Source organism: Jaculus jaculus, chromosome 9 (assembly GCF_020740685.1).
Source record: "Jaculus jaculus isolate mJacJac1 chromosome 9, mJacJac1.mat.Y.cur, whole genome shotgun sequence".
In the NCBI taxonomy this organism is placed as follows: domain Eukaryota; kingdom Metazoa; phylum Chordata; class Mammalia; order Rodentia; family Dipodidae; genus Jaculus; species Jaculus jaculus.
Genome location: NC_059110.1, coordinates 93,062,942 through 93,089,250, shown reverse-complemented (window position 1 = coordinate 93,089,250; position 26,309 = coordinate 93,062,942). Strand labels below are relative to the sequence as shown.

General features: G+C 45.1%; 2 protein-coding genes and 1 non-coding gene across 6 annotated transcripts in view; 1 reads left to right on the top strand and 2 right to left on the bottom strand.

Annotated features, from left to right (window-relative positions):
- The window catches only part of Ap2b1 (adaptor related protein complex 2 subunit beta 1), a 179,533-nt gene extending 158,649 nt beyond the window's left edge, over positions 1–20,884 (bottom strand). Inside the window, exon 1 of one of the 4 annotated variants that reach the window (XM_045158905.1) lies at positions 20,533–20,884. The gene's annotated coding sequence lies outside the window, so the exon portion shown is untranslated. Of the gene's footprint in view, positions 1–6,581; positions 7,119–20,532 lie in introns of those variants that run through there. The other 3 variants (XM_045158904.1, XM_045158903.1, XM_045158906.1) reach the window with 3 other exon arrangements.
- Pex12 (peroxisomal biogenesis factor 12) lies at positions 10,573–15,016 on the top strand. Its single transcript, XM_004664557.2, has 3 exons — positions 10,573–11,266; positions 11,542–12,095; positions 13,305–15,016. The coding sequence occupies exons 1-3, from the start codon at positions 11,141–11,143 to the stop codon at positions 13,702–13,704; spliced, it is 1,080 nt and encodes a 359-aa protein (XP_004664614.1). The 5' UTR covers positions 10,573–11,140; the 3' UTR covers positions 13,705–15,016.
- LOC123463845 lies at positions 16,376–16,472 on the bottom strand. Its single transcript, XR_006639217.1, has one exon. It is a non-coding gene; the product is annotated as a Z30 small nucleolar RNA (small nucleolar RNA).
- Positions 20,885–26,309: the final 5,425 nt, after the last annotated feature.

The window sequence follows — 26,309 nt, the reverse complement described above, 5'->3', positions numbered from 1 at the left end:
AAAAAAACAAAACTGAAATAAATCTTAAATTATGTATGAATTTACATATACAAACAAAAAAAATATAGAGAAATGTTACTAGAATCTAACAGGAATGCTATGGCTCAAAACCACTGTTGTCCATCTAGACTATTATGGCATTTTCAATCCCATAGGACTGTCAAAACTTAAAATCTAACAATAAAATTTGCTTAGAAATTTTCACCCAGTAACTTGAGAAAAATGAACAAAATTATTCTGCTTAAGGCTTTCATATATACACATACATACAATTTATTTTACATATACATATATTTATTTATTTATTTGAGAGAGACAGAGTCAGTGTGTGTGAGAGAGAGAGAGAGAATATGGGCATGCCACACAAATGAACTCCAAGCACATGCCACTTTGTGTACCTGGCATTATGTGGGTACTGAGGAACTGAACCCAGGCTGTCAGGCTTTGCAAGCAGAATCTTTAACTGCTAAGCCATCTCTTCAGCCCTCTTTTTTCTTTTTTGAGACAGGGCCTCACTATGTAGCCCTGTTGCCTGGAACCTGCTATGTACACCAGGCTGGCCTAACATTTGCAGTGACCCTCTCATCTTTGCCTCCTCAATTACAGATATATACCACCACACCCAACTAACATGTGATTCTACAGGAATTTTTTACTACATTCTGTTAAAAAAAATGTATCAACCTAGTCCTAACACATGTTTTTTACTAGCTGTCTACGTATTCCATCACCTCTCCTAGCAAACTTCAATATAAATGAATCTGTTTCTATCATACTCATTTTGAGAATTATGTAATCTTAACAAGAGAATAACAATAACATAGCCACCAACCAAAATTCCAGGGGAGAGAGAAGGATCAACTCTCTTTAGAGGCCCATTACATAGATCCTAAACTAAGAATCACTCTAGAAAAAGAGAAGGACCCAACTACTTTAGAGACTGAGATAGACCTGGACAAAAACTAAGTGAGATCTTACTTAAAACTAAAACAAAATAAAGAAGGTGTCAGTAGTAAAATGCTCACCTAGCAAATGGGAGACCCTCAGCTGACTCCTCAAGGTAGAAAGAGGGCTGGGGAGATGGCTCAGTGGTTAAAGGGGCTTGATTGCAAAGCCTGACAGCCTGGGATTCAATTCCCCAGGACCCACTTACAGCCAGATGCACAAAGTGGCACATGCATCCGGAGTTCATTTGCAGTGGTAAGAGGTCCTGGCGCACCCTTCAGTCTTATTCTGTCTCTACTTGCAAATAAATAAAACATAAAACTAAAAAGAGGGCTGGAGAGAGGGCTGAGCTGTTGAAGGGACTTGACTGCAAAGCCTGACAACCTGGGTTCAGTTTCCCAGTACTTATGTAAAGCCAGAAGCACAAAGTGGCCCATGTACCTAGAGATTGTATGCAGCAGCTGGAGGCCCTGGTGTGCCTATTCTCTCTCTGTCTGTCTCTTTTCTCTCTCTCGCTCTTTCTTTCTTTCTGTGCTCACAAATAAATAAAAACTTTAAAATAAAGAAATGAACAAATAGGTACATCACTAGCTTAGCTAACACCATGGCAAACAACTGTAATGAGGTATTTCCTATCCATATTAGCAGATAACCTAGTATCAAGTCAATCCTTGCCTTAAGCCCAAAGAAACTCACAATAATAATAAAAATGGGGGAGGGGAGGAAAGTGTCATGATTTATTGTCTATAATTATGATGCTGTCAATAAAAATGTTTAAAAAATAATGAGGGCATGAAAGATGGCTTAGTGGTTAAGGTGCTTGCCTGCAAAGCCAGAGGACTCAGGTTCAATTCCCCAGGACCCAAGTAAGCCACATGCACAAGGTTGTGCATGCATCTAGAGCTCCTTTGTAGTGGCTGGAGGCCATGGTGCTTCCATTCTTTCTCTCTCTCTATGCCTGTTTTTATCTCTCAAATAAATAAATAAAAATAAAATATTTTAAAAAAAGAATAATGGGGCTGGAGAGATGTCTTAGCAGTTAAGTGCTTGCCTGTGAAGCCTAAGGACCCTGTTAGAGGCTCAATTCCCCAGGACCTATGTTAAAGCCAGATGCACAAGGGGGTGGCGCACGCATCTTGAGCTCGTATGCAGTGGCTGGAGGCCCTGGCACACCCATTCTCTCTTTCTCTCTCTCCCTCTCTCTCTGCCTCTTTCTCTGTCACTCTCAAAGAAATAAAAATTTTTTAAAACCAAAAAAAATTGAAATAAAAAAAATAATGAAAACAGGACTAGAGAGATGGCTGAGTAGTTAAGGTGCTTGCCTGCAAAGCTCAATGACCCAGGTTTGATTCCCCAGTACCCACATAAAGCCAGATGCACGAGGTGGTGCATGCATTTGGAGTTCCTTTGCAGTGACTGGAGGTCCTGGTGCAACCATTCTCTCTCTGTCTCTCTCTCTGCTTGCAAATAAATACTTAAGTGTTTTTAAAAAGAGCTTTCAGCAACGAGGGGAATGTGGAGGTAAGAGACTGGTGCTGTGAAGGACATGGGACTCTGCGGATGTCTTGAGCCTCTGCCCACCTTCCTGTCTAATAAAATGGCTTGAGCACACAACAAAAAGAAAAAGAAAGGAAGGAAGGAAGGAAGGAAGGAGGCAAGGAAGCAGGCAGGCAGGCAGGCAAGCAAGCAAGCAGGCAAGCAGAGAAGGAAAGCAGGGCTGGACAGTTAGTTTAGTGGTTAAAATGCTTGCCTGTGAAGCCTAAAGACCTAGGTTTGGAAGGCAGCTATGCTCACCACTATCCCACCAACGCTGCACTAGGACCCAGGTTTGATTCCCCAGTACCCACATAAGCCAGATGCACATGGTGGCGCATGCATGTGTCTGGTGTTTGTATGCAGTGGCTACAAGTCCTAGCACAACATTATCTATCTGCCCCTTTCTTTCTCTCACTCTGAAATAAAATAAGAAAGACGGAGGGAGGGAAGGAGTGTATTTGCTCTGAGGTCTGCCCTTGACTAACTAGCATATGGTGTAACTACAAATACCTTTTTAAAGAAAGTAAAGTCGGGCACGGTGGTGCATACCTTTAATCCCAGCACTCAGGAGGCAGAGGTAGGAGGATTGCCATGAGTTCAAGGCTACCCTGAGAATGCATAGCAAATTCCAGGTCAATCTGGGCTCTAGCCCAGAATGAGACCCTACCTAGGGAGGAAGAAAAAGAATAATGAAAATAGTCTAGGGCTGGAGAGATGGCTTAGCGGTTAAGTGCTTGCCTGTGAAGCCTAAGGACCCCGGTTCAAGGCTCCATTCCCCAGAACCCACGTTAGCCAGATGCACAAGGGGGCGCACACATCTGGAGTTCGTTTGCAGTGGCTGGAGGCCCTGGCGTGCCCATTCTCTCTCCCTCCCTCTCTCTCTCCCTCCCTCTCTCTCTCTCTGTTGCTCTCAACTAAATAAATAAAAATGAACAACAAAACAAAAAATTAGGAAAAAAAAAGAAAATAGTCTAAACAAAAACAAAGGAAAAGAGGTGGTGGCTGCAAACACTGATATCCTAAATGCCCCTGAACTGTTTGTCTTAAAATGGTTTGGGGCTGAGGAGATTGCTCAATGGTTAAAGGCACTTGTTTACAAAGCCTGATGGCCCCCAGTTAAATTCCCCAGTACCCACATAAAGCCGGATGCACAAAGTGGAGTCCCTCATATATCCATACCCTCTTGTTCCCTCCCTTCCTCTCCCCACACACACAGTAATTTTTTTTTTTTTTAAGTAGCCAGGATGAAACTATAGAAAATATTTGCTTCAGTGCCTCAAAGTTCTAAATTCTAAATCCCAGGCTGGGGAGATGGCTCGGCTTACAGGTTCTTGTCTGCACAGCCTGTTCACTTGGGTTCAATTCTCCAGTACCCATATACACCCAGACCCAAACTGTGGTATGAGCAACTGAGGTAGCAAGAAACCAAGATGTCCTGTCCCCCCACATAAATAAAGGGACTGGAGAGATGGGTCAGTGGTTAACACACTTGCCTGCAATGCCTAAGGATCTGGGTTTGACTCCCCAGCACCACAAGGTGGCAGGTACATCTAGAGTTCATTTGCAGTGGCTGGAGGCCCTGGCGTGCCCATTCTCTCTCTTGATCTGCCTCTTTCTCATAATAAATAAATAAATAAACAAACTTTTTTTTTAAAGGAAATACATATTTTTAAATTCAAAATCCTACTAGGGTAACTTTTTATTCCTCAAGAAATCCCTAGAAATAAGCAAGCCACAATGGAATTTGAATTCATGCTAACTTCCCACCACATCAAACCTGACAAATCAGTCACTGTTCTGATTTGGCATGACCTAGGGACTGTTAAACAACAAAGCTGCCACAACCAAACACATAATCTCTTACTGTCTTAACCCAAAAGCATGATGTCTCTATATTTTACAGAAGGCTCCCAGTACAGGGTTATACATCTAGATTTAACATAACCTAGTTTCTGCCAAATATAGGTTGTGAAAGTCTCTCTTCTCCCCTGCTTCCCTACCTCCAGTTCCCAACATGAGAAATTAAGCATCAAAAGATTTATTAATATAAATTGGATAAAATAAGGTCAGAAAAAAGTTAATGAAGTTTTAATTTCAAATGGCTATCTGGGCAAAGGCAGCTACATTAGAGTTGGTAAGGCCACTAAGCCCTTCTCTGCACAAAGCTAAGCAAATTATAAACAGCAAGGTCGTTCTGGCAACCTAAGATTACAAGGTTAGAGATGCTAACTTCATTTTTAGTCAAGTATTCAATGACACGAAGATAGTAACATCTTGTGCATTTGGTTTACATGGGTCCTAGAACTGCGGTCCTGTGGCTTTGCAGGGAAACGCCTTAACCACTAAGCCATCTCTCCAGCCCCAGATAGTAACATATTACTTAGCACATTAAAAATTATAAACTATTTAAAGGCTAATATTACTCTGGCTTCTATATAAATGACTATAAATTACCTTATTGCAATAATATACATAAAGAAAGAAGCTGAATAGTTTCACACACCATTGTTAATGAAATATCAAGGCATTCTGGGATTCTTAAACCTAGGAGGAAAAAAAAGAAAAAGGGAGACAGGGAATGCCCTACTTGCCATCCAACACAGTTCAAATATGCACCTTAAAACGAAATAACCTTTTTTTAAAAAAATATATATTTATTAGAGACAGAGAGGGTGAGAGAGCATGCCAGGACCTCCAGCCAGTGCAAATGAGCTCCAGACGCATGTGCCATCTTATGCATCTGGCTTACGTGGGACCTGGGAAATCGAACCTGGGTCCTTTGGCTACATAGGCAAGTGCCTTGACTGCTAAACCTTCTCTCCAGCCCTAAAACATAATATTCTAATACACTGATATTTTAAAGAAGAAAAAGATGTAAAACGTTAACTTGCTTGAGTCTTAACTCAGTCAGAACATTTGCTTTACATTAATTTTACCACCCAAGTTTCAGGAAGGCTGTTTGCAGAACACACCATCCTGTTTCCTAGGGAGCCTGGACTGTCAAGGTATCTGCCAACAGTTCTCACCTCACCACCTCGCTTAGTCATCCTTGGAATGTGTTACACGACTTCTTGTCGGGCTGCATCTCCTTCACCTGCTGCTTTCTATTATTACCTTGTAAGCGCACCCCGAGGCTAAGCAATATAACTATACACGGAAGGTAATTAATATTTGAAACTGTCCCTCTCGCAAACCACTCTTCTTAGTCATCCTGCCTTTCGGAGCTTAGCATGATTTTTGTTTTTTTTTTCTCTTTTAAACCAGGATGGTTGTAAAAATATTTGGCAGCTACAACAAAACACTTTTCTTTCTAAAAGTCAAAATTTTAATTAAGCATCCATCCCACAATGACACTGTAAGCAGCAGACAAGTGAGTTGAGTGACAGCCTGGCCAGAGGACTGTAAACAACCACCACACATTGTCTGGATTCAAAGAATAAGGAAATGACAGGAATTTCCAGTTTCTTCACTTCTAGGGCTATTTCAACCTTTCCCAAACCAGACTGCTCCTGCTAAAACCAGAGGACAGATGGCAAGGTGTGTGTGGGGGGCGGGGGGTTGGGGGCTGGGATTCTAGGCTAAGACTCCTACTGGCTTCCCCCTTTCTCACAAGGAGTCAATTATGGAGGTTCCTCTTCCCTTCCCCAAAGTATCAGGAAGTCCTCTCTTTCCCCAGGAAGCCACGACCTTAGGGATCTGAGGTCCCTTCTCTAACACGTTCATTCTTTCAACGCAGGCTCCCGGAGGCGGCCAGGTGTCGGCGGGCAGGCCGCTGGGGGAGGAGGTTGGGAGGTGGAACCCTTCTTCCCCTCGGCCTGCGGCACGCGTCCCAGCTCCTCCGCGGCCGGGAAAGGATGCCGGGTCCCCTCGGCCCCCGCCGCGCCAGCCCGCCCCGCGCACTTCCCTCTCCTCCAAAGCTCGCCGCCCCCGAGCGCTCCCGGCCCCGCCACGGCCGCCTCCGCCGACACCCTCGACCCACCCCCGTTCCTCACAACGGTCACACCCGAGGTCTCCCTCCATCCTCAACGGTCACGCTCCGCGCATCGCCTCTCCGGCCCGGCCCGGCTCGGGGTTCCCTCCCTTCGCCCCCCGCCACACACCTCCAACCAGCTAGGAGACACACCCGAAGCCGGCCGCCCCGAACTCACCAGAGGCGAGGGCGGGGTGGCGACGGCAGCCAGAGAGCACAGCCGGGCTGGTGGTGTAATGGTTTCCTGCCCGTCACGATTCTTTCTCTTAGGTCTAAGCCACTGCGCAAAACCCAGTTTGCCAGCGACAAAGATGGTGGGCCGGAAACCTTGGCGTAAGAGAGCCTCGTCTCGTGACGTCATCAGCGCGCGCGGGCGAGCGAGCGGAGGCGGGGTGGGGGTGGGTCTCTCTGTCGCCCGGGAGACGAGACCCAAAGGTTTCCTGTGGGTCGGACTTAGGTCTCAGGAGATGGTCGGTGACCAGAGGGATGTGTTAAGCTGACACTCTGGATTGACTTCCTCGCACAAGAATTTCGGGAAAACCTGAATGAAATATCCTCTTCTTTCCTAAAAACAAAGTTCAGCTGATTTCCCTGCCAGGTGACGCTGGTTTTGAAATTGCGGTGATTCTCCCGATTCTGCCCAAGTACTGTGACTATCACCACCATGCTGGGCTTGCCCTTTACTTCTTCCTTCCTTTCCCCTCACTCTCTCCCTAAAAAAAAAAAAAAATAATAATAATAATAATAATAATAATAATTGCCGGGCTTGATGGTACGCACAACCTTTAATCCCAGTACTCGGGAGGCAGAGGTAGGAGGATCACCACGAGTTCCAGGCTAACCTGGAGTTTGCTATGCAGACTCAGGGTGGCCTCGAACTCACGGCAATCCTCCTACTTCTGCCTCCCGAGTGTTGGGATTAAAGGCGTGCGCCACCATGCCTGGATCATAATTTTTGTTTCAAGGTAGGGTTTCACTCTAGCCCAGGCTGACCTGGAACTCACTATGTAGTCTCAGGCTGGCTTTTTACTGGTGGTGATCCTCCTACGTTTGCCTCCCAAGTGTTGGGATTAAAGGCGTGAGCCACCATTCCCGACCATAGTAAAATATTTTTTTAGAAACTTAAAGAGATATAGTACTTGCTGCTTAATTAAGCATGAGGGCAGGGACAGCCTAACATCCTGATTTTGACTCCCCAGAACCCACATAAAAAAATCTGGGTGTGGCCATGCATATCTGTGACTGCACTGAGGGGTGGGACGGCTGGAAAATGTCTGGGGATTGTTGGAAAAACTGAAGCTTCAGGTTTAGGGAAAAATGCACTCTGAAAGAAGGATGTGGATGAGCTAGAGAAAGGCATCCTCCTCCTCCTATAGCCTCTATTCTCATGCATCTGCACACACACGTGCATACACACCATAATACTCTACACACGTGAAAAAGCGGTAAAAAGGAATTTATCACTTTAAAATTTTTTAATTTAAAATATTTTATTTTTATTTATTTATGAGAGAGAAAAAAGGGGAGAGAATGGGTGTGCCAGGGCCTCTAACCACTGCAAATGAACTCCAGATGCATGCGCAACCCTGTGCATCTGGTTATATGGGTCCCGGAGAATCGAACTTAGGTCCTTAGGATTTGCAGGCAAGTGCCTTGCCTTAACCACTAATCCATCTCTCCAGCCCTCAATTACTTAAAAATTTTTTTCTTGCAATATTTTTATTAATTTGCAAGCAGAGAGCAAGAGAATAGTGGGTGTAAGACTTCTTGCTACTTCAAATGAACTCCAGATGCATGTGACACTGTGCATCTGGCTTTATGTGCGTACTGGGGAATTGAGCCCAGGCCAGCAGTCTTTGCAAACAAGCACCTTTAACCACTGAGAAATATCTCCAACCCCAATCACTTTCTTTCAAGGTAGGGTCTCATTTTGGTCCAGGCTGACCTGGAATTTATTATGTGGTCTCAGGGTGGCCTCGAACTCACTGCCCCCTTTCTACCACAGCCTCTCAAGTACTGGAATTAAAGGTATGCACCACCATGCCCAGACCCCAAATCACTTTTTTTTCCCCTTTATTTTCTGATGGTCTTGCTGCAGCCCAGGCTGACCTGAAATTTACTATGTAGTCTCAGGCTGGCCTTGAATTCACAGGGATCCTCCTACCTCTGCCTCCCAAGTGCTGGGACTAAAGGTGTGGGCCACCACGTCCAGCCCAGTCACTTTTTATGACAGCTGCTTTGGTGGATTAAAACACTTTATAACTATGATTAAAGGTGTTTTAAGATTGAAATAGGGTTGAAGGGATGGCTTAGTGGTTAAGGCGTTTGACTGCAAAGCCAAGGGACCCTGGTTGGATTCCTCAGGACCCACCTTAGCCTGATGCACAAGGGGACACACACATCTGGAGTTCGTTTGCAGTGGCTCGAGGCCCTGTCACACCCATTATCTCTCTCTCCCTCTTCCTCTGTAAAATAAATACATAAAAAAAATATTTAGGGCTGGAAAGATGAATTAGTGGTTAAGCGCTTGCCTGTGAAGCCTAAGGACCTCGGTTCAAGTCTCGATTACCCAGGATCCACGTTAGCCAGATGCACAAGGGGGGGGCATGAGTCTGGAGTTCATTTGCAGTGGCTAGAAGCCCTGGCCCGCCCACTATCCTCTCTCTCCCTGTCGCTCTGAAATAAATAAATAAAAATAAAAACAACAACAACAACAAAAAATTTAAGAGATTGAAATAACCAAAGCCAACCGTTTTTTGAAGTTAATATCAAACCAACTGTCTACTTTTTATACCGTAAGGTCCTCTAGAGTAGCAAATAATACTTCTTGCTCCTAGCTTAATTAAGCCTAAGAGTGGGGAAGGAGTTATCAGGGAGAAAATGAACTCATCCAAATCCAATAATCTGTATCAGCAACTCGGACGAGGTGAAGTTACAGACAACGTGCACGTTGCAAGCCATAGTATAGATAGCTCTAGGTAGACAAACTGAAACGAAAAGCGCTTCTATCAATCCCGAGTCCATGTTAGAAATCAACAGTAACACAGTATTGATGTCACGAATATGATATATTCTACTTAGCAGAAGGTTAAGAACCGTTTTCATGTAATCCAGCACGAAGCGACTGGAGTTCTAATTGAATTTAGCATGCCTAAAACAGTTAAGCTACCAGCTTGGATGAAAAGTGACTGTCCTAAGTTCTGATCAAAAAGCAGGACCCTTTTTATCGTTTTTCCTTTTTGGGTTTTCGAGGTAGGGTCTCGCTCTAGCCCAGGCTGACCTGGAATTCACTACATTGTGTCAGGGTGGACTCGAACTCACGGCAATCCTCCTACCTCTACCTCCCGAGTGCTGGGATTAAAGGCGTGAGCCACCACGCCTGACACCTTTTTCATCTTACTAGTTTTCTGAAGCCGGGATGTGGTGGCACCAGCACTCCGGAGACTTAGGTAGGAGGATCTGCATGAGTTCAAAGCCAGCATGAAGATGGAGAGTGAGTTCCAGACACTGGCTCAAATAAAAATAAATAAACAAATAAATAAGGTTAAATAAAGCTTCCTGATATCCAGGTGCACACCTTTAGTCCCAGCAGTCGGGAGGCAGAGACTGGGGATCTCTGTGAGTTCAAGGCCGGCCTGGGACTACAGAGTGAATAACAAGTCAGCCTGGGCTAGGGCGAGATCCTACCTCGGTAATAAATAAGAGCTTTCTGATAAGTGATCATAAAGCTAGGGCTTTTATCTCCTGAGCGCTGTCATTTCAAATCCTTCCCCAGATGCCGCAGAACACGGATACAGCGCTTCGCCCGCTGGGCGGCTGCAAAGGGCCTGTCCACCTCCGGGATGCCTTTCTCCCTCCGCCCCGAGCTCGGCCCATAGGCGGTGGGCAAGCTCCGCAGCCCCGGCCGCGGGCACTGTGCGGGAAGCAAATCTCCGCGGAGATACTGGGAGGACGAGAACTACGGCTTTTCGAGGGCGCTCTAGTGCAAGCAGCCTGGCAGAGTCAAGTTCAACCTCCGCGCCGTCCCGCAGGTCGTCGCCAGCCGAGCGGCGGAAGCGGAAGTGCCGGCCGGGTCATAGAGCTCCCCGGTTCCGGTCCGGCCCCCCCCCCCCCCGGCGGCTAGAGCGTCCCCCGGGCCGAGCCGCGCCGGAGCTCCCCTCGGCTTCTGTTTCCGGTCACCAAACCGAGCGCTCCCTTCGCAGGTGGCGTCAAGGGTGCTTTGTGACTTGCCTGGGGTCAGCGAGCAAGCACGGGCGCGGGCGGGGTGCTCTGCGGCCTCATGGCACGGCTGACCCCTCCGGGCCGGCTGGCTCCCCAGCCCTGGCGCCCGGGGATCGCGGGTCCGTAGCGGCAGAGCACCGGGTTCCCGCGTCCACACCCGCCTCGCGGAGTCACGCCCGCCCGGGAGGTGCAGCATTTGACAAGTCATTCCCCGCCCCCACACGCCGCGGCACTCGCGCCGAGTCCATGACATCCGCGGTGTCACTTTGAGAGCCACCCTCTTTCCCCCGCCTGCTCAAGTCGCTTTTACCCCAGTTCAATTTTACCCTTGTAAAACTGACTTTGGAGTTTTGCAGAAAGATTACCTTTGAGACAGCATTCATTTGATTTAAAACAACAACAAAAAAACGTGTATATGCTCACTAGTGTGCGTGTGGGAAAAGTGAACCCCAGTGCACACAGGACACGATGGCTGAGCACGGAGCTCACATCACCACTACTTCTGTGGCAGATGACCAGCCATCCATCTTTGAGGTGGTGGCACAGGACAGTTTAATGACAGCAGTGAGACCTGCTCTTCAGCATGTGGTCAAGGTAAGGCCTTCCTTCTCTGAAAGGCTCCAAGAGTACTGGATCAAAATCGATCCAATAATTTCGACTTGGAAGCCTAAAGTTTGAAATAATCGACTTACATATCATTCATATCCTGTGGCTTAATTGGATATTTAGTCTGAATAAAGCCCTGTACTGAGTTCCTAGGACCTCAAGGATCTTAGAACAGATCAAAGTGTGTCCAACTTAGAAGAGGGAAATGTCAGTACCATCTGTAGAGCTATGTAATACAGTAACTCTCATTTACTTTGCTTTAGGTTCTTGCAGAATCCAGCCCTGCACACTATGGCTTCTTTTGGAGGTGGTTTGATGAAATATTCACTCTGCTAGATCTTCTGCTCCAACACCACTACCTGTCTAAGACCAGTGCCTCGTTTTCTGAAAATTTTTATGGCTTAAAGCGGATTGTAATGGGGGACTCTCAGAAGTTTCAGAGACTGGCCAGTGCTGGTCTCCCCAAGAAGCACCTTTGGAAATCAGTCATGTTCCTGGTTCTTTTGCCCTACCTGAGAGTGAAGCTTGAGAAGTTGGTTTCTAGCTTGAGAGAAGAGGATGAATATTCTATTCACCCCCCTTCTTCCCGCTGGAAACGATTTTACAGAGCCTTTCTGGCAGCCTACCCATTTGCTAACATGGCATGGGAAGGCTGGTTTCTTGTACAACAACTCCAATACATCTTGGGGAAAGCTCAGCATCACTCTCCCCTGCTGAAGCTAGCTGGAGTTCGGCTAGGTCGACTGACAGCTCAAGATATTCAAGCTATGGAGCAGAGACTGGAGGAAGCCAGCATAATGCAGCAGCCAGGCAGAAGGTAAGACCACAACATTTTAAAAAAAAACCTATTATTAAAAAGCCCATTCTTTTGTAGAGTCTCACTCTAGCTCAGGCTGACCTGACCTGGAATTCACTATTTTTTTAATTTTGTTTTTTGAGGTAGGGTTTCACTCTAGTCCAGGCTGACCTGGAATTCACTATGTAGTCTCAAGGTAGCCTAGATCTCACAGCGATCCTCCTACCTCTGCCTCCCAAGTGCTGGCATTAAAAGCGTGCACTACCACACCCAACTCTCAAGTCATTTTTTTAAAATGAAAAATATTTCTTCTGGAAACTCTTTTTCTTGGTGTGTGTTCATGTGTGACTATAGCAGTGCACATGCTACCACACGTGTGGAGGTCAGAGGACAACTTTCCAGTAGGTTCTTGCCTTCCATCTTGTCTCTTGTGGTTCACCACTGCGGTTTGCCAGGCTAGCTGGTATACAAGCATCTGGGAAATTCTTCTGTCTGTGTCCAGTCCTGCCTTAGACATGGGGGAATTACAAAAGACAGCCACAGCTTCCAGCTTTTATGTGGTGTCTGAGGATCTAAACTCAGGTAGTGCTTTATTCACTGAGCCATCTCCCCAGTCCCAGGAAGCACCATCTTCCACACACACGCACACACAAAAGTCGGCATATAGTCAAATTTTCTACTTTTTCAACAAAGTTTAGGTGGTGTATATCTGAAATACTGAGTCAGAAGAGTGAATTATTTAAATTAGATCCTTTGCCAGGTGTGATGGCTTACTCTTTTAATTCCAGCACTCAGGAGGCAGATAGTAGGATCACTTTGGGTTCAAGGTCAGCTTGGGACTACATAGTGAATTCCAGGTCAGCCTGGGTTAGAGTGAGACCCTACCTTGAAAAAAACCAAAACATAAATAAATAAAAAATAATAAAATAGATTCTTAAAGAAAGAATCCCCAGTGATTCTGATGAACTGTGGAATTGCATATTAGTCATTCTGTAATTGTACCCAAATAATCCATTCTTTTTTTTTTTTTTTTTTAGGTAGGGTTTCACTCTAGTCCAATTCACTATGTAGTCTCAGGGTAGCCTTGAACTCATGGTGATCCTACCTCTGCCTCCCAAATGCTGGGATTAAAGGCGTGCACTACCACCACGCCCAACTTCTTTAAAAAAAAAAATTTCCCCCCAAATAATTCATTACTGTTTTTGCTTTCTTATTTTCATTTCCCAACAGTGTTAGTGAGAAGATAAAGTCAGCTCTGAAGAAAGCTGTGGGTGGTGTTGCCTTATCCCTCTCCACTGGCCTTTCTGTGGGTGTATTCTTCCTGCAGTTCCTTGATTGGTGGTACTCATCTGAAAACCAAGAAACTATCAAATCACTGACTGCGCTGCCTACTCCACCACCACCTGTCCACCTAGACTACAACTCTGATTCTCCCCTTTTACCCAAAATGAAGACTGTGTGTCCGCTGTGTCGTAAAACTCGGGTGAATGATACCGTTCTTGCTACCTCTGGCTATGTGTTTTGTTATCGCTGTGTGTTTAATTATGTGAGGAGTCACCAAGCCTGTCCCATCACAGGGTATCCAACAGAAGTTCAGCACCTAATTAAACTGTACTCCCCTGAGAACTGAAAGGGATTAGCATATTATTAGCACAACTCAAGTATTATGTTGTAAGGCCACAGGACTGACTTTCAGCATGGTACACAGCACTGATAATCCCCTAATTCATAATTATATTCAACAACCATATGGATTTGATCCTAACCTTTTAGCTTGCTCTCTAGACCACGATTTACTGAGGAAGTAAAAGGATCAGGATTTTAGGAAGTATGAAGGCCAATGCAGAGGTGGGAAGAAGGATACTGAGAAGCTTTGAATAAGAGATTTAAGTTTGGTGAAATGCGACATGCCTGTAATCCCTCTCCTCAGGAGGTAGATGCAGGATTGTGATTTCAAGATCTGTTTGGGCTAGGTAGGTACAGAGGGAGAGATATTAAAACTCAGGGAAGGGGTGGGTACATGGCTCAGTGGTTAAAGCTCTTGCCTGAAAATACTAATGACCAGGGTTCGATTCTCCAGTACCCACATACAGCCAGATGCACAAAGTGGCACACACACTGGAGTTCATTTGCAGCAGCTTAAGGCCCCTTATGTCTATCTCCTCTCTGTTTGCAAATGAATAAATAAATATTTTAAAAAAGAACCCTTAGGAAAAATCCCAGGTTAGACTTCATGAAGTGGATGGTTATTGGCCTTCTCTTTAGAAAATATGTGAGGTGGAAAGCTGGGCATGGTGGCGCACACCTTTAATCCCAGCACTCGGGAGGCAGAGGTAGGAGAATTGCTGTGAGTTCGAGGCCGCCCAGACTCGACATAGTGGATTCCAGGTCAGCCTGAGCTAGAGTGAGACCCTACCTCGAAAAACAAAAACAAAACAAAAAAAGTGAGGTGGAGTTCTTTTTTTAAAAAATCATTTTCTAAACAAAATGATATATGAGTCTGCTCTTTATTAGAAATTTTAAAGAAAATTTGGGAAAACAACTCCTTCCATATACTGAGACCTATAAATACCAGTTACAGTTTACCAGAATTTGAAGATTCCTTTGTGAGCCCCACATATCTTCCTTGGGAAACAGATAAAAGGAAAAAAAGGTTGTTTTATATAGGAGACTGAAAATTTCAATGTGAAAGCAAAGCTAACAATGAGAGGAAGTAATATACTTACCTAACGTTTATCTAAGGAGTACTTAATATGTAATGAAAAGACCTTTTAATAAGTTCTTTATGCTTGCTGTTAAGAGTTTGTTCAGCCAACATGAAATATCCTGGTTGTTACTAAAGTTTCTATGAAACATTTAAGTAAATTTTAAGAATACATGTTTCTGGGAAAGAATTGTTGGTTTTCATAATTATGTGGGAAAATAAATTTTCATTCAAACTACCTCTGACTTTTCTGTAAGTTTTTAAAAATATTTTTATTTATTTACAAGAAAAAGAATAGGTGTGCCAGGGCCTCTAACCTCTGCAAACGAACCCCAGACACATGTGCCACCATATGCATCTGGCTTATGTGGGCTCTGAGGAGTTGAACTTAGGTCCTTAGGCTTCACAGGCAAGTGACTTGACCACTAAGTTAGCTCTCTAGCCCCCACCTTTGACTGTGGATTTTTCTTTTTTCTTAGGTAGGGTCTCACTCTAGCCCAGGCTGACCTAGAGTTCACTCTATAGTCTCAGGGTGGCCTCGAACTCACTGTGATCCTACTTCTGCCTCCCAAGTGCTGGGATTAAAGGCATGTGCTACCATGCCTGGATGTTTTTCTTTCTTCTTTTTGAGGTAGGATCTCACTGTAGTTCAGGCTGACCTGTAGTCCCAGGGTGGCCTCAAACTACTAGTAATCCTACTTCTGCCTTCTGAGGGCTGAGATTAAAAGTGTAAGCTACAACACCTGCCTAAAATTTTTTCTTAAGTCTAATAATTAAAACAAATCCTCTGTCCTAATAGCAAGAACAGAAATGCTGTAATGCCCTATTTAGGAAAATTCATGCCACTAGATTGTAAAGTTGATAAATGTTTTAATTTAAAAAAATAATTCATGGAAAATGATAGTTGGTAAGTGCTTGGATATTTTTCTAATACTCATGGACTGGAGAGATGGCTCAGCAGTTAAAGGAAACTGCTTGTAAAGCCTGATGGCCCAAATTCAGTTCCCCAGTACCCACATAAAGCCAGGTACACAAAGTGGCGCATGCATCTAGAGTTTGTTTGCAGTGGTAAGAGGCCCTGGTGCATTTATGCACCTTCTTCCTCTCCCATGCACAAATACCAAGCCTGTAACTCATCCTGGCAATTCACAGCATATTCTGTGGTACCATAAAAATGACACAACTAAGTTTTGAAAAAGACTAACTATCCTGTGGATTTTAAAATATTAAAACTATTGTGTTAATAAAATACTAAAATATCAGAGATGTGTAATGGCTATTTTACAAGTTCTTTTGGAAGCAATCACCTTGGAACAGCTGAGCCATCTCCCCAACCTCTACATGTTCTTTTAAAGCTTCAGTCTTACCAAAACAAAGATCATAATTAATGACACTTTTAATGTAGTACTAAGCCAATAAGGAAATACAGATTCGGGATTGAAATGATGTAGTTCTCCATGAAGATCTCAAACCAGATTCCTCACCTAGGAAGGAAAATAGCAAAGTATCAGTAATTCAAAAGGATCCACTCTTTACATAATCTACCAGTATCTAAATAGGTCATGATGTAGCTATGTGGTAAAACTGCAACCAGAATCAGCTCAGAGAGAAGATTACGTGATCATGCCCTGGTCAAAGCCAACACTGAAGCAATGGCAATACCAGGTCAGGCTATACTTCACTCATCATCGCATCATTACTTTCCTCTCCTTGTACTAGCACAGCCCAATTCCATATTTTCATATCCAGGATAACTTAAGCTTACCTAGGAAGAAAATAAAACCTGCTTGTTCAGATGTTCCAATCACGGGTTTTCAACAAATACCTTCCATTATGCTTTCAGTAAGTGCTACACAAAAATGCATACTTGGGCTGGGCATGGTGGCACATGCCCTTAATCACTCAGGAGTTCGAGGCCACCCTGAGAATGCAGAGTGAATTCCAGGTTAGCCTGAGCTAGAGTGAGACCCTACTTTAAAAAAAAGCACACTTGGGGCTGGAGAGATGGCTTAATGGTTAGGGATAAGGCGACCGCCTGCAAAGCCAAAAGACCCAGGTTCGATTCCCCAGAACACATGTAAGCCAGATGCACACACAAGGTAGCACATGCATCTGGTGTTCAGCTGCAGTGGCTAGAGGCCCTAGCGTACTCATTATTTCTCTGTCTGCCTCTTTCTCTGTCACAAATAAGTCAATAAATACATGATTTTTAAAATATTTTATTTATTTATTTATTTGAGAGAGAGAGAGAGAGAGAGAGAGAGAGAGAGAGAATGGGCATGCCAGGGCCTCCAGCCACTGTAAATGAACTCCAGATGCATGTGCCCCCTTGTGCATCTGGCTTACGTGGGTCCTGGAGAATCACAGGCAAACACCTCAACCACTAAGCCATTTCCCCAGCCCATAACTTTTTTTTTTTTGTTTTCTTCGAGGTAGGGTCTCACTCTGGTCCAGTCTGACCTGGAATTCACTATATAGCCTCAGGGTAGCCTCAAACTCACAGCGATCTTCCTACCTCGGCCTCCCGATCTTCCTACCTCAGCCTCCCAAGTGCTGGGATTAAAGGCGTGCGCCACCATGCCCAGCCAAGTGTACATTTTTAGTATGTATGTATGTATGTATGTATGTATGTATGTATGTATGTATGTATTTTAATTTGGGAGTGACAGAGAGAAAGTGGTAGATGGAGAGAGAGAGAGGATGGGCGCGCCAGGGCCTCCAGCCACTGCAAACGAACTCCAGATGCGTGCGCCCCCTTGTGCATCTGGCTAACTTGGGTCTTGGAGAATCTAGCCTCAAGCTGGGATCCTTAGGCTTCACAGGCAAGTGCTTAACCACTAAGCCAAAATATTTTTTTTATGGAAGCCTGGCATGGTGGCCAAGTGTACATTTTTTAAAAATATTTTTTATGGAAGCCAGGTGTGGTGGCACACGCCTTTAATCCCAGCACTTGGGAGGCAGAGTTAGGAAGATCGCCGTGAGTTCGAGGCTACCCTGAGGCTACATAGTGAATTCCAGATCAGTCTGGACCAGAGAGAGACCCTACCTGGAAAAAAAAAAAAAAACCACACTTGAATAAGTTTGTTTGGGGGCACTGTGTATATATGTGTGTTTAAATGATCTCAAGCTGTATGTATGATAAAATCTAAAATCTTAGGGATGTTTGTGAAGAGATTTACATAGGCTAGTTCTACAGTAGAAGCTTTAGGAAAGACTTTCTACTAAATTGCTTCATTTATAAAGTTCAGTTCATTTAATATAAAATTCACCTTTTACTGCCAGCAAAGACAAACACCAGGTATGACACATGCCTGGAGTTCCAGTACTCCAGAGGTTATGGCAGGAGGATCATGTGAGCCTAGGAGTTAAAAGGCCAGACCAGGCACATAGCAAGAGTCTAAAGTGAGCACACAATCAACACTTAATGCACATCTATACACCCCAATCTTCTAAGTCCAAGACTCAGACTATTATTTGCCAAATAGCAATTAATAGCAGAGCTATAGAGAGAACTAAGGTCTGAGTGCCAGACGTATTTTTCCACTCCTATCTTCCAGGCTCCTCTCCTTTACTAATGAGAAAAACTATTTGCAAAATTAAGGAAGGCCAAGCCTGGGTAATTCACAGCCTGGATAATCAGTTTCTGAGTAAGAAAGATGAGTGCATTTCATTTATACCAAATGACAACTGGTGGTATACTATTACTGGCATGGCAAAGTACCAGGATCACAAAGTCACCCTCTTCAGACATTAACATTATATTGTCGGTATCCCAGTAACTCTTTAGCCACCATATGCTTCCTTCTGCCATCTATAAATATCAATAGGTTTATACTCCATAGTTAAAGTCAAGACTGCCACTGGTCTGCTTAAGGAGGAGCCTGTTTCACAGGGCTGTGCTTTACCAACCCCTATATGTGAAACGAATGCACATGAAAAATAAACAGAGGTTGAGTGCTTAGTATTTTATTTTAGTTTTAATTTTTTGAGGCAGGGTCTCATGTAGCCCAAGCTGTTCTCAAACTTACTCTGTAGCTCATGCAGGCCTTGAACTCCTGATCCCCGTGTGGCTGACTCCCAAGTGCTGGGATTACAGACACATGCTACCTCTTGGCTGAGAGAACTTACATTATTAAATGCTACCTAAAATCATGAAATGTGCGGAATGCCACTAATGACTGAGTTTAAAGCCCATCTTGGGGCCTGGGGAGATGGCTCAGCAGTTATAAGTGCTTGCTACACAAGCATGAGGACCTGAGTTCAACCCCCAGCACCTAACATAAAAAGCCAGGCATGGCCAAACATGCTTGTGACCCTAGTACTGAGAGAGACAGAGACGGGAGGATTGCTGGGGCTGCCTGGTCAGTCAGTCTAGCTGAAAAGGAGCTCCACACTCAGTGAGAGACTCTCTCAGGGAAGTAAGGCAGAAGAGTGACAGAGAAGAACACCTGATGTTTGCTGGGATCTTCACATAAAAGCACACATCTGCACACCACACATACCACACACAAACAAACCAACAAAACGGCCCTTCTACCAGATCACACTAGAGACTTTTTTCCCCCTGAAGTAGGGTTTCATACACAGACTTAACGGAACAGGTCTCCAATTTATACTTATACTGATATTAGAATATGGGGGTGATTAAGCCACTACAAGCATTCAATTGTTCCCCTTTCATGTTCTGTTCTGCTTAGCATTTAAGGTGTTTCAAACCTGACCCATGAGTGAAGCCCTGGGTTCAACCCCCAGAACCAAAACAACAAACAAGCCGGCATAGTGGTGGATTATACCTGTAATCCTACTGCTAGGGTGCCTGAGGCAGGAGGATGGTGAGTTTGAAACCAGCTGGGGTTAACACAACACAACACAAATAAAATCTTACCCAAATTTATCGTAAATTTACCTAACATGTACCTGTCCAACAGCCCAACCCAGACTATTCCTAAATCCTCAAATCTGCTCTATTTGACCTGTGCCTTCCATCTTGAAAGTTCTTCCCCTCGGTATAAATCCTTGCACTTCAATCTTATCTCTCCAGTTTGTGACCCTCCATGCTGCCACTCTTAGCATGAGACCTTGTCCTTTCTCAAAGGAAGTATCTGTCCTTCGTCTGGATTACAGAAACAGGTTATACCTGTTCTAAGATCCAGAAAGGACTAGAGAGAGATGGCTCAGCGATTAAAGGCACTTGCTTTCAAAGTCTGACGGCCTGGGTTCCATTCCCCAGTACCCACGTTAAGTCAGATGCTCAAAGTGGCGCATGTATCTGGAGTTCGTTTGCAGCAGCAAAAGGCCCAGGCGTGCCCATTCTCATTCACTCTGCCTCTCCTAGCAACTAACTAACTAAATAAATTTTTATGGGCTGGAGAGATGGCTTAGCCGTCAAGGCGCCTGCCAGCAAAGCAAACCTGGGTTCGATTCCCCAGGACCCACATAAAGCCAGATGCACAAGGGGGCACGTGTCTGGAGTTCGTTTGCAGTGTCTCCTTTTCTGTTGTGTCCTTAACCCCCTCAGCCAACTTCCTCTGACTTCATAGCACTAATCACAAAAGCCAACTATCCCCTAGTCCAGTTTTCCCCCGTCTCTTCCCACCGACTGGGCGCCCAATGACTTCCTGAAGAGCCAGGACAGTGTTTCAGGTCCCTGGCCCAGAGGAGCTCGGTGAATGACCTCAGTGAACGACCCTTCCTACTAAGCCCTCCGTTCCCCGGTTCTAAAAAGCGTCAGCACAATTTATCTAGCCGGCTTACCTCCAACCTGTCCCGCGGCTAAGGACCATACCCGAGCATCTCCAAGCCTCGCTCCCACGTCCTCGACGTCATGGCGCTCGGCACAGATTCCTCCGGAGAACAAGCGAAGCTTACATACCGTAAATCCTCAAATAAAGCAAGAAGGATAACAAGGTCCAAACCCCACCGACTTCAGGAAGGACTGAAGCCGTCCTTGCGGCGAAAGAGAAGGCCGGAGCCCGGATTCAAATCAAGCATCCAGTCCGGGACTCCGCATTCCGCCTTCCCAAGTCCCAGGAGCCGAGGCGAGGCCCGCGGAGGGGGATGGCAGCCAAGGTGTCGGACTCGGCCCACACCGGCTTCCCGCGTCCTCTACCCTCCGCGGTGAGGGGCTGCATCCCACAGCCCAACGCGCGCGCCAGACGACCAATCCCGAGACGGCTACAGGTCACGTGATCGTCGGAGGCGGGACTATCATAGAGAGCAGCCAATCAGAGGTGGAGGCGAAAGTCAAGCGTTGGAGCTGGCGCACCTTTTGCGTTCTTTATTCTAAGAGATGCTTGTCGCTGTCTGTATTGCGACCAGCTTTCCCTTGTCTTTGCAGTTCTCTGCCGTCAGGGCTATTGTTAGGCCTAGTGATTGTGCTTTTGTTCACAGTTGGGCCGCGGCTTCCAAGAACGGAGGGTGTGTGTGTGTGTGTGTGTGTGTGTGTGTGTGTGTGTGTGTCTGGCTTCCAAGAACGGTGTGTGTGTGTGTGTGTGTGTGTGTGACTTCCAAGAACGGTGTGTGTGTGTGTCTTCCAAGAACGGGGGTGTGTGTGTGCGCGTGCGCGCGCGGGAAGAAGTGTGGATGCAATCAAGAAGCCCACAGTATTTACTGCGCTTGTTCTGGAGACCACCTTAGGGCTGAAGGTTGGGGTGGGCTCACAGGTGAAGGAATAGCTCATTGGGTGGGTAGGGCCAATGGATGCTTCCTTAATGAGAAAAGTCCACGTTAATACCAAATAGGTAGGTAGGGGAGCGGGAAAGGCGTCCTAGGAGATACGGTACCTGAATCTCGAAAGATGAATGGGATTTGAGTATTAGGAAATTCTGAGAGGGAATAATTTAACCTCCCAAGTAAGCTGACAAATCGAATTTGCCAAGTTTAAGCAAAACTGAAAATATTGTTGAGGTCCTTCCCCGAAGTCTGAGTTTTTGCCGGGCGTGGTGGCACACGCCTTTAACCTCAGTACTCGGGAGGCAGAAGTAGGAGGATCGTGGTGAGTTCGAGGCCACCCTGAGATACATAGTGAATTCCAGAGTACCTGAAGTTTGTTTGCAGCAGCTGGAGTACCCATTTTCAGTCTGTCTCTCTCCTTGCAAATAATTAATAAAAATATTAAAAGAAATAAGGGCTAGAGAGATGGCTTAATGGTTAAGGTGCTTGCTTGCAAAGCCTGAGGACCCAGGTTCACTTCTCCAGGTCCCACGTAAGACAGATGCACATGGTGGTGCATGCATTTGGAGTTCCTTTGTAGTAGCTACAGACCCTAGTGGGCCCATTCTCACTCCCTCTCTCCGTTTGAAATAAATAAATATGTAATAAAAGAAAAGAAGAGAGAAAACTGAAGTGGGACAAACTGTCTTCTGTACTAGACCCTCCAGAATCTTCCTAATGCTTTTTTTTTCCTTGTTTTTTTGAGGTAGAGCCTCACTCTATAGCTCAGGCTGACCCAGAATTCACAACCTGTACAAGATCTTCATAATAGAAAAAAACAAACAAACAAACAAAAAACATCAAAATAGAAAAGACAGTAGTTGGAAAGAAGAAAGGATTTGGTGAAGGGGGAAGATTTTGGAAGGAGAACATGGAGGACAGTAGGAGGGATTGTGATCATGGTACATTGAATAGATTTATGGAAGCTGCCAATAAAATGTTTTTTTTTAAAGGATCATTTTCAAGATTATTATTTTTTGGTGTGTGTGCATGGGGTATGCACATGTGTGTGAAGATGCACACACCCCATGTGCATGCATGTGGGGCCAGAGGAGGATGTCAGTGGTCCTCCTCTATACCTTTTCGATCTTATTTCTTTGAGTCAGAGTCTATTATGACCCTGGAGCTTGTGATGTTTTTCCATTAGACTGAATGACTGGGGAGCCCCAGTGAGCTTCCTGTCCCTAACCCCAGTCAGCACTGGGGTTGCTGGTGTGCACAACCAGGACTGGCTTTTTACATGAGCACTGGGGATTAAAGTCAGGTCCTCGGCTGGCACCACAAGCGTTGTTACCTACTGAGACATTTCCCCAGCCCTGATGTAAGTGCAGTCGTGCTTCTTTCTGATATGCCGGAGAAGGCAATATTGTCTCCGATTTACACAGGAAATTTCTGAGGCTTAGGTAAACAAAGGTCTCCTTGTGGGCATGGCGGTGAACAGCTTTAATTCCAACACTTGGGAGGCAGAGGCAGGAGTTCGTAAAATCGAGGCCAGCCTGGAACTACAGAGTGAGTTCCAGGTCATCGTGGGCTGGAGTGAGACCCTACCTCAAAAACAACAACAAAAAAGAGTAACTGAGCCATTTATGGGCTGGAGAGAGGGCTCAGTGGTTAAGGCACTTGTCTGCAAAGGTCTCCTTAGTTAGAATGTGGCAGAGCTAGGATTTGAATGCCCTAGGTACACCAAAGTAGCTGACCGAATGAAACAGTGAATGAAAGTAAGGAAATTTACCTATAATCCAATAGTAGCATGATAGAGCCAGGGCCCTTGCTCTTTGTAACTGCCTATATCCTTCAGTCAGCTCCTAGAAAGAATTGAGGGAGAGATGGAGACACCTAGTGGTCAAGAACCAGTCCTTCCTTTCAGCGGATACTTGTCTCCTGCTCAGGCTGTGTCGTAACCACCACAGCTGACTGAGCTGAACTGAGAAGAGAAGGAACACATCTGAAGTAAACCAGGGGTCCTAGTTCCTAACGACTCATCATAAGCCTGACCAGATAGTTTTCAAGGACTAAGAAACCACACTGTTCAAGTTGATTCCAAGTTGTTTTGTGTCAGGAGCATTTGCTTTAGAAATACCAAAGCCAAGATATAGCCAGGTGTGTTGGCGCACACCCTTAAATCCCAGCATGCAGGAGGTAGAGGTAGGAGGATCGCTGTGAGTTCCAGGCCACCCTGTGACTACATAGTGAATGCCAGGTCTGCCTGGGCTAGAGCGAGATCCTACTTTGAAAAAAACAAATAATAATAACAATAATAGTAGTAATAAAAGATGTCCTTCCTGCCCAGACAAACTATTCATATCCAAGAAACTTAAAACCAGTGCTGGAAAGATGGCTTAGTGGTTAAGGTGTGCAAAGCCAAGGACCTTGACTCAATTCCCCAGGGCCCATGTAAGCCAGATGCACAAGGTGGCACATGCATCTGGAGTTTGTTTGCAGTGGCTGGAGACCCTGGTGCACCAGTTCTCTCTCTCTCTCTTTGTCTACCTCCTTACCTATCTCTCCCTCAAACAAAGAAATTTTTAAAAAAGAAACTTAAATCCAGGTGTGGTGGCGCAGGTCTTTTAATCTCAGCATTTGGGAGGCAGAGGTAGGAGGATTGCCATGAATTTGAGGCCACCCTGAGACTGCATAGTGAATTCTAGGTCAGCTTGGGCTACAGTGAGACCCTACCTCGCAAAACAACAAACAAAACAAACAGAAGGAGAAGAAGAAACTTAAGAAGATTTGAAGAAGGGTAAGAAACCTCCTTCACCTATCTTCCACATTATCCCTCTTTCATGTGATTTGATGCTCCCAGTAGTTACTAGAGAAGAATAAGAGAGCAAGAACCCAATTCCTAGTATTCCTGGCCAGATGATGTTCTTCCTATTGAGTGGGCACAGAAAGGGAAGGTACTGAAGGAGACTTGGGATTTTGAAAGCTCTTAAGTAACCCAGCATCCCAACCTTGAAAGGCAGTGGAAGGAATATGTCCACTCCAGCTCTTCTTACTGGACATATCTATAGTCTCAGTTTCCAGGTAATGAGTAGAGCTACCAGGACGTCTCCTAGAATCAAGTAAGCTCATTTCTAGGAATTACAGGTCCATCGTGTCTTTCCAAAAATAAATAGCAGTAGAGTGATTTCAGTGTAAAAGAGAGGCTGAGAATTTAGATAGATAGTCGATAGATATATAGATTATAGACAGGTAGATGATAGATGATAGATAGATAGATAGACGATAGAAGACAGGTAGATGATAGATGATAGACCAAAAGTGAGCCTGAGTTCAGAAGTGATATGAGTGAAAGGTGAAGTGGGGACCAGGCCTTAAGCTCTTACTGCATTTCTGGGCTGTTCATATGTGATAGTGTCCATTCTGCCTTCTATCCCGGAAACTCCACTCAGCCAAACATATGCAAAGAGTAATGCCCATACTCAAAACTTTGCTGGGCAGTTACCTCAAGTTAGCAACAACAACAAAAATAAGATGGGCATGGTGGTGCATGCCTTAAATCGTAGCACTCTGGAAGCTGTTGTGGGAGGATTGTTATAAATTCGAGGCCAGCCTAGGGTTACAGAGTGGGTTCTCAGTCATCCTGGGCTACAGTGAGATCCTGCCACCAAACAAACAAATAAACAAAAAAATGATAAAATAAGGACATCTAGAGACTACTTTAAGAATGTTATTTCATCGTAAACAAACTGGATCCGAAACCCTATTGTTTGTTTGCTGCATTTAGCTTTTTGCATTTTTGTTGCTTATATTTATTTATTTATTTATTTTTTGAGGTAGGATCTCACTCTATTCCAGGCTGACCTGGAATTCACTATGTAGTCTCAGGGCGGCCTTGAACTCACAGTGATCCTCCTGCCCTGCCTTCTGAGTGCTGGGATTCAAGGTGTGTACCACCATGCCCTGCTATTTATTTATTTTTCTGCGTGTGTGTGTGTGTGTGTGTGTGTATCTGTGTTTGTGCATGTGCATGTGCATGTGGGCATGGGTGGGCGTGAGTCACAGAGCACATGTGGAGGTCAGAGGACAACTGGGTAGTGCTTGCCTGTCCTTCTCATTTGGAGCAGAGTTTCTTGCTCTGGGTTCTTGCTCTGCTGTTCCTTGCTATGCTCCCCATGAGCATTGCGGAACTTGTTCTGCCTCCACCTCCCATCTCACTGTCAGAATCCGCATGCTGGGATTACATACGCCTGCCACAGCTTCTGGCTTTTTACATGGGATCTGGGGATTGAACTCAGGTCCTCCAGTTTAGGTGGTGTCAGATGCTTTATTCATTGAGCCATCTCCCCAGTACTCTTGTTTATTTATTTATTTTGGTTTTTCGAGGTAGGGTCTCACTGTAGCTCAGGCTGACCTGGAAATCACTATGTAGTCTCAGGGAGACTGGCGATCCTCCGACCTCTGCCTCCCAAGTGCTGGGATTAAAGGTGTGCGCCACCATGCCCAGCTCTCTTGTTTATTTTTGAGACAGGATCTTCCATAACCCTGATGCTTCTGCCTTCAGCTCCAAGTGCTGGGATTACAGACACACACCATTTTGCCTGGTTCAGTTGTTTGATTTAGAGAGAGAGAGAAAAATGTATTATTTTCCTGTGGCTGCCATAACAACCACAGACTTGTTGGCTTAAAGTAACAGAAACGGGTTTTTCAAATAGATTTTTTTGTGTGTGTGCTTTGTTTTACAAGGCAGGATCTTGCTCTAGCCCAGGCTGACCTGGAACTCACTATGTAGTCTCAGACTGGCCTCGAACTCATGACAATCCTATCCTCTTACTTCTGCCTCCTGAGTGCTGGGATTAAAGGCATGTGCCACTATGCCC

Coding starts and splice junctions, on each gene's coding strand:
- Pex12 (XM_004664557.2), top strand. CDS start 11,141: ATGGCTGAGCACGGAGCTCACATCACCACTACTTCTGTGGCAGATGAC. Junction 11,267..11,541: donor CTCTTCAGCATGTGGTCAAG/GTAAGGCCTTCC, acceptor ACTTTGCTTTAG/GTTCTTGCAGAATCCAGCCC. Junction 12,096..13,304: donor ATGCAGCAGCCAGGCAGAAG/GTAAGACCACAA, acceptor ATTTCCCAACAG/TGTTAGTGAGAAGATAAAGT.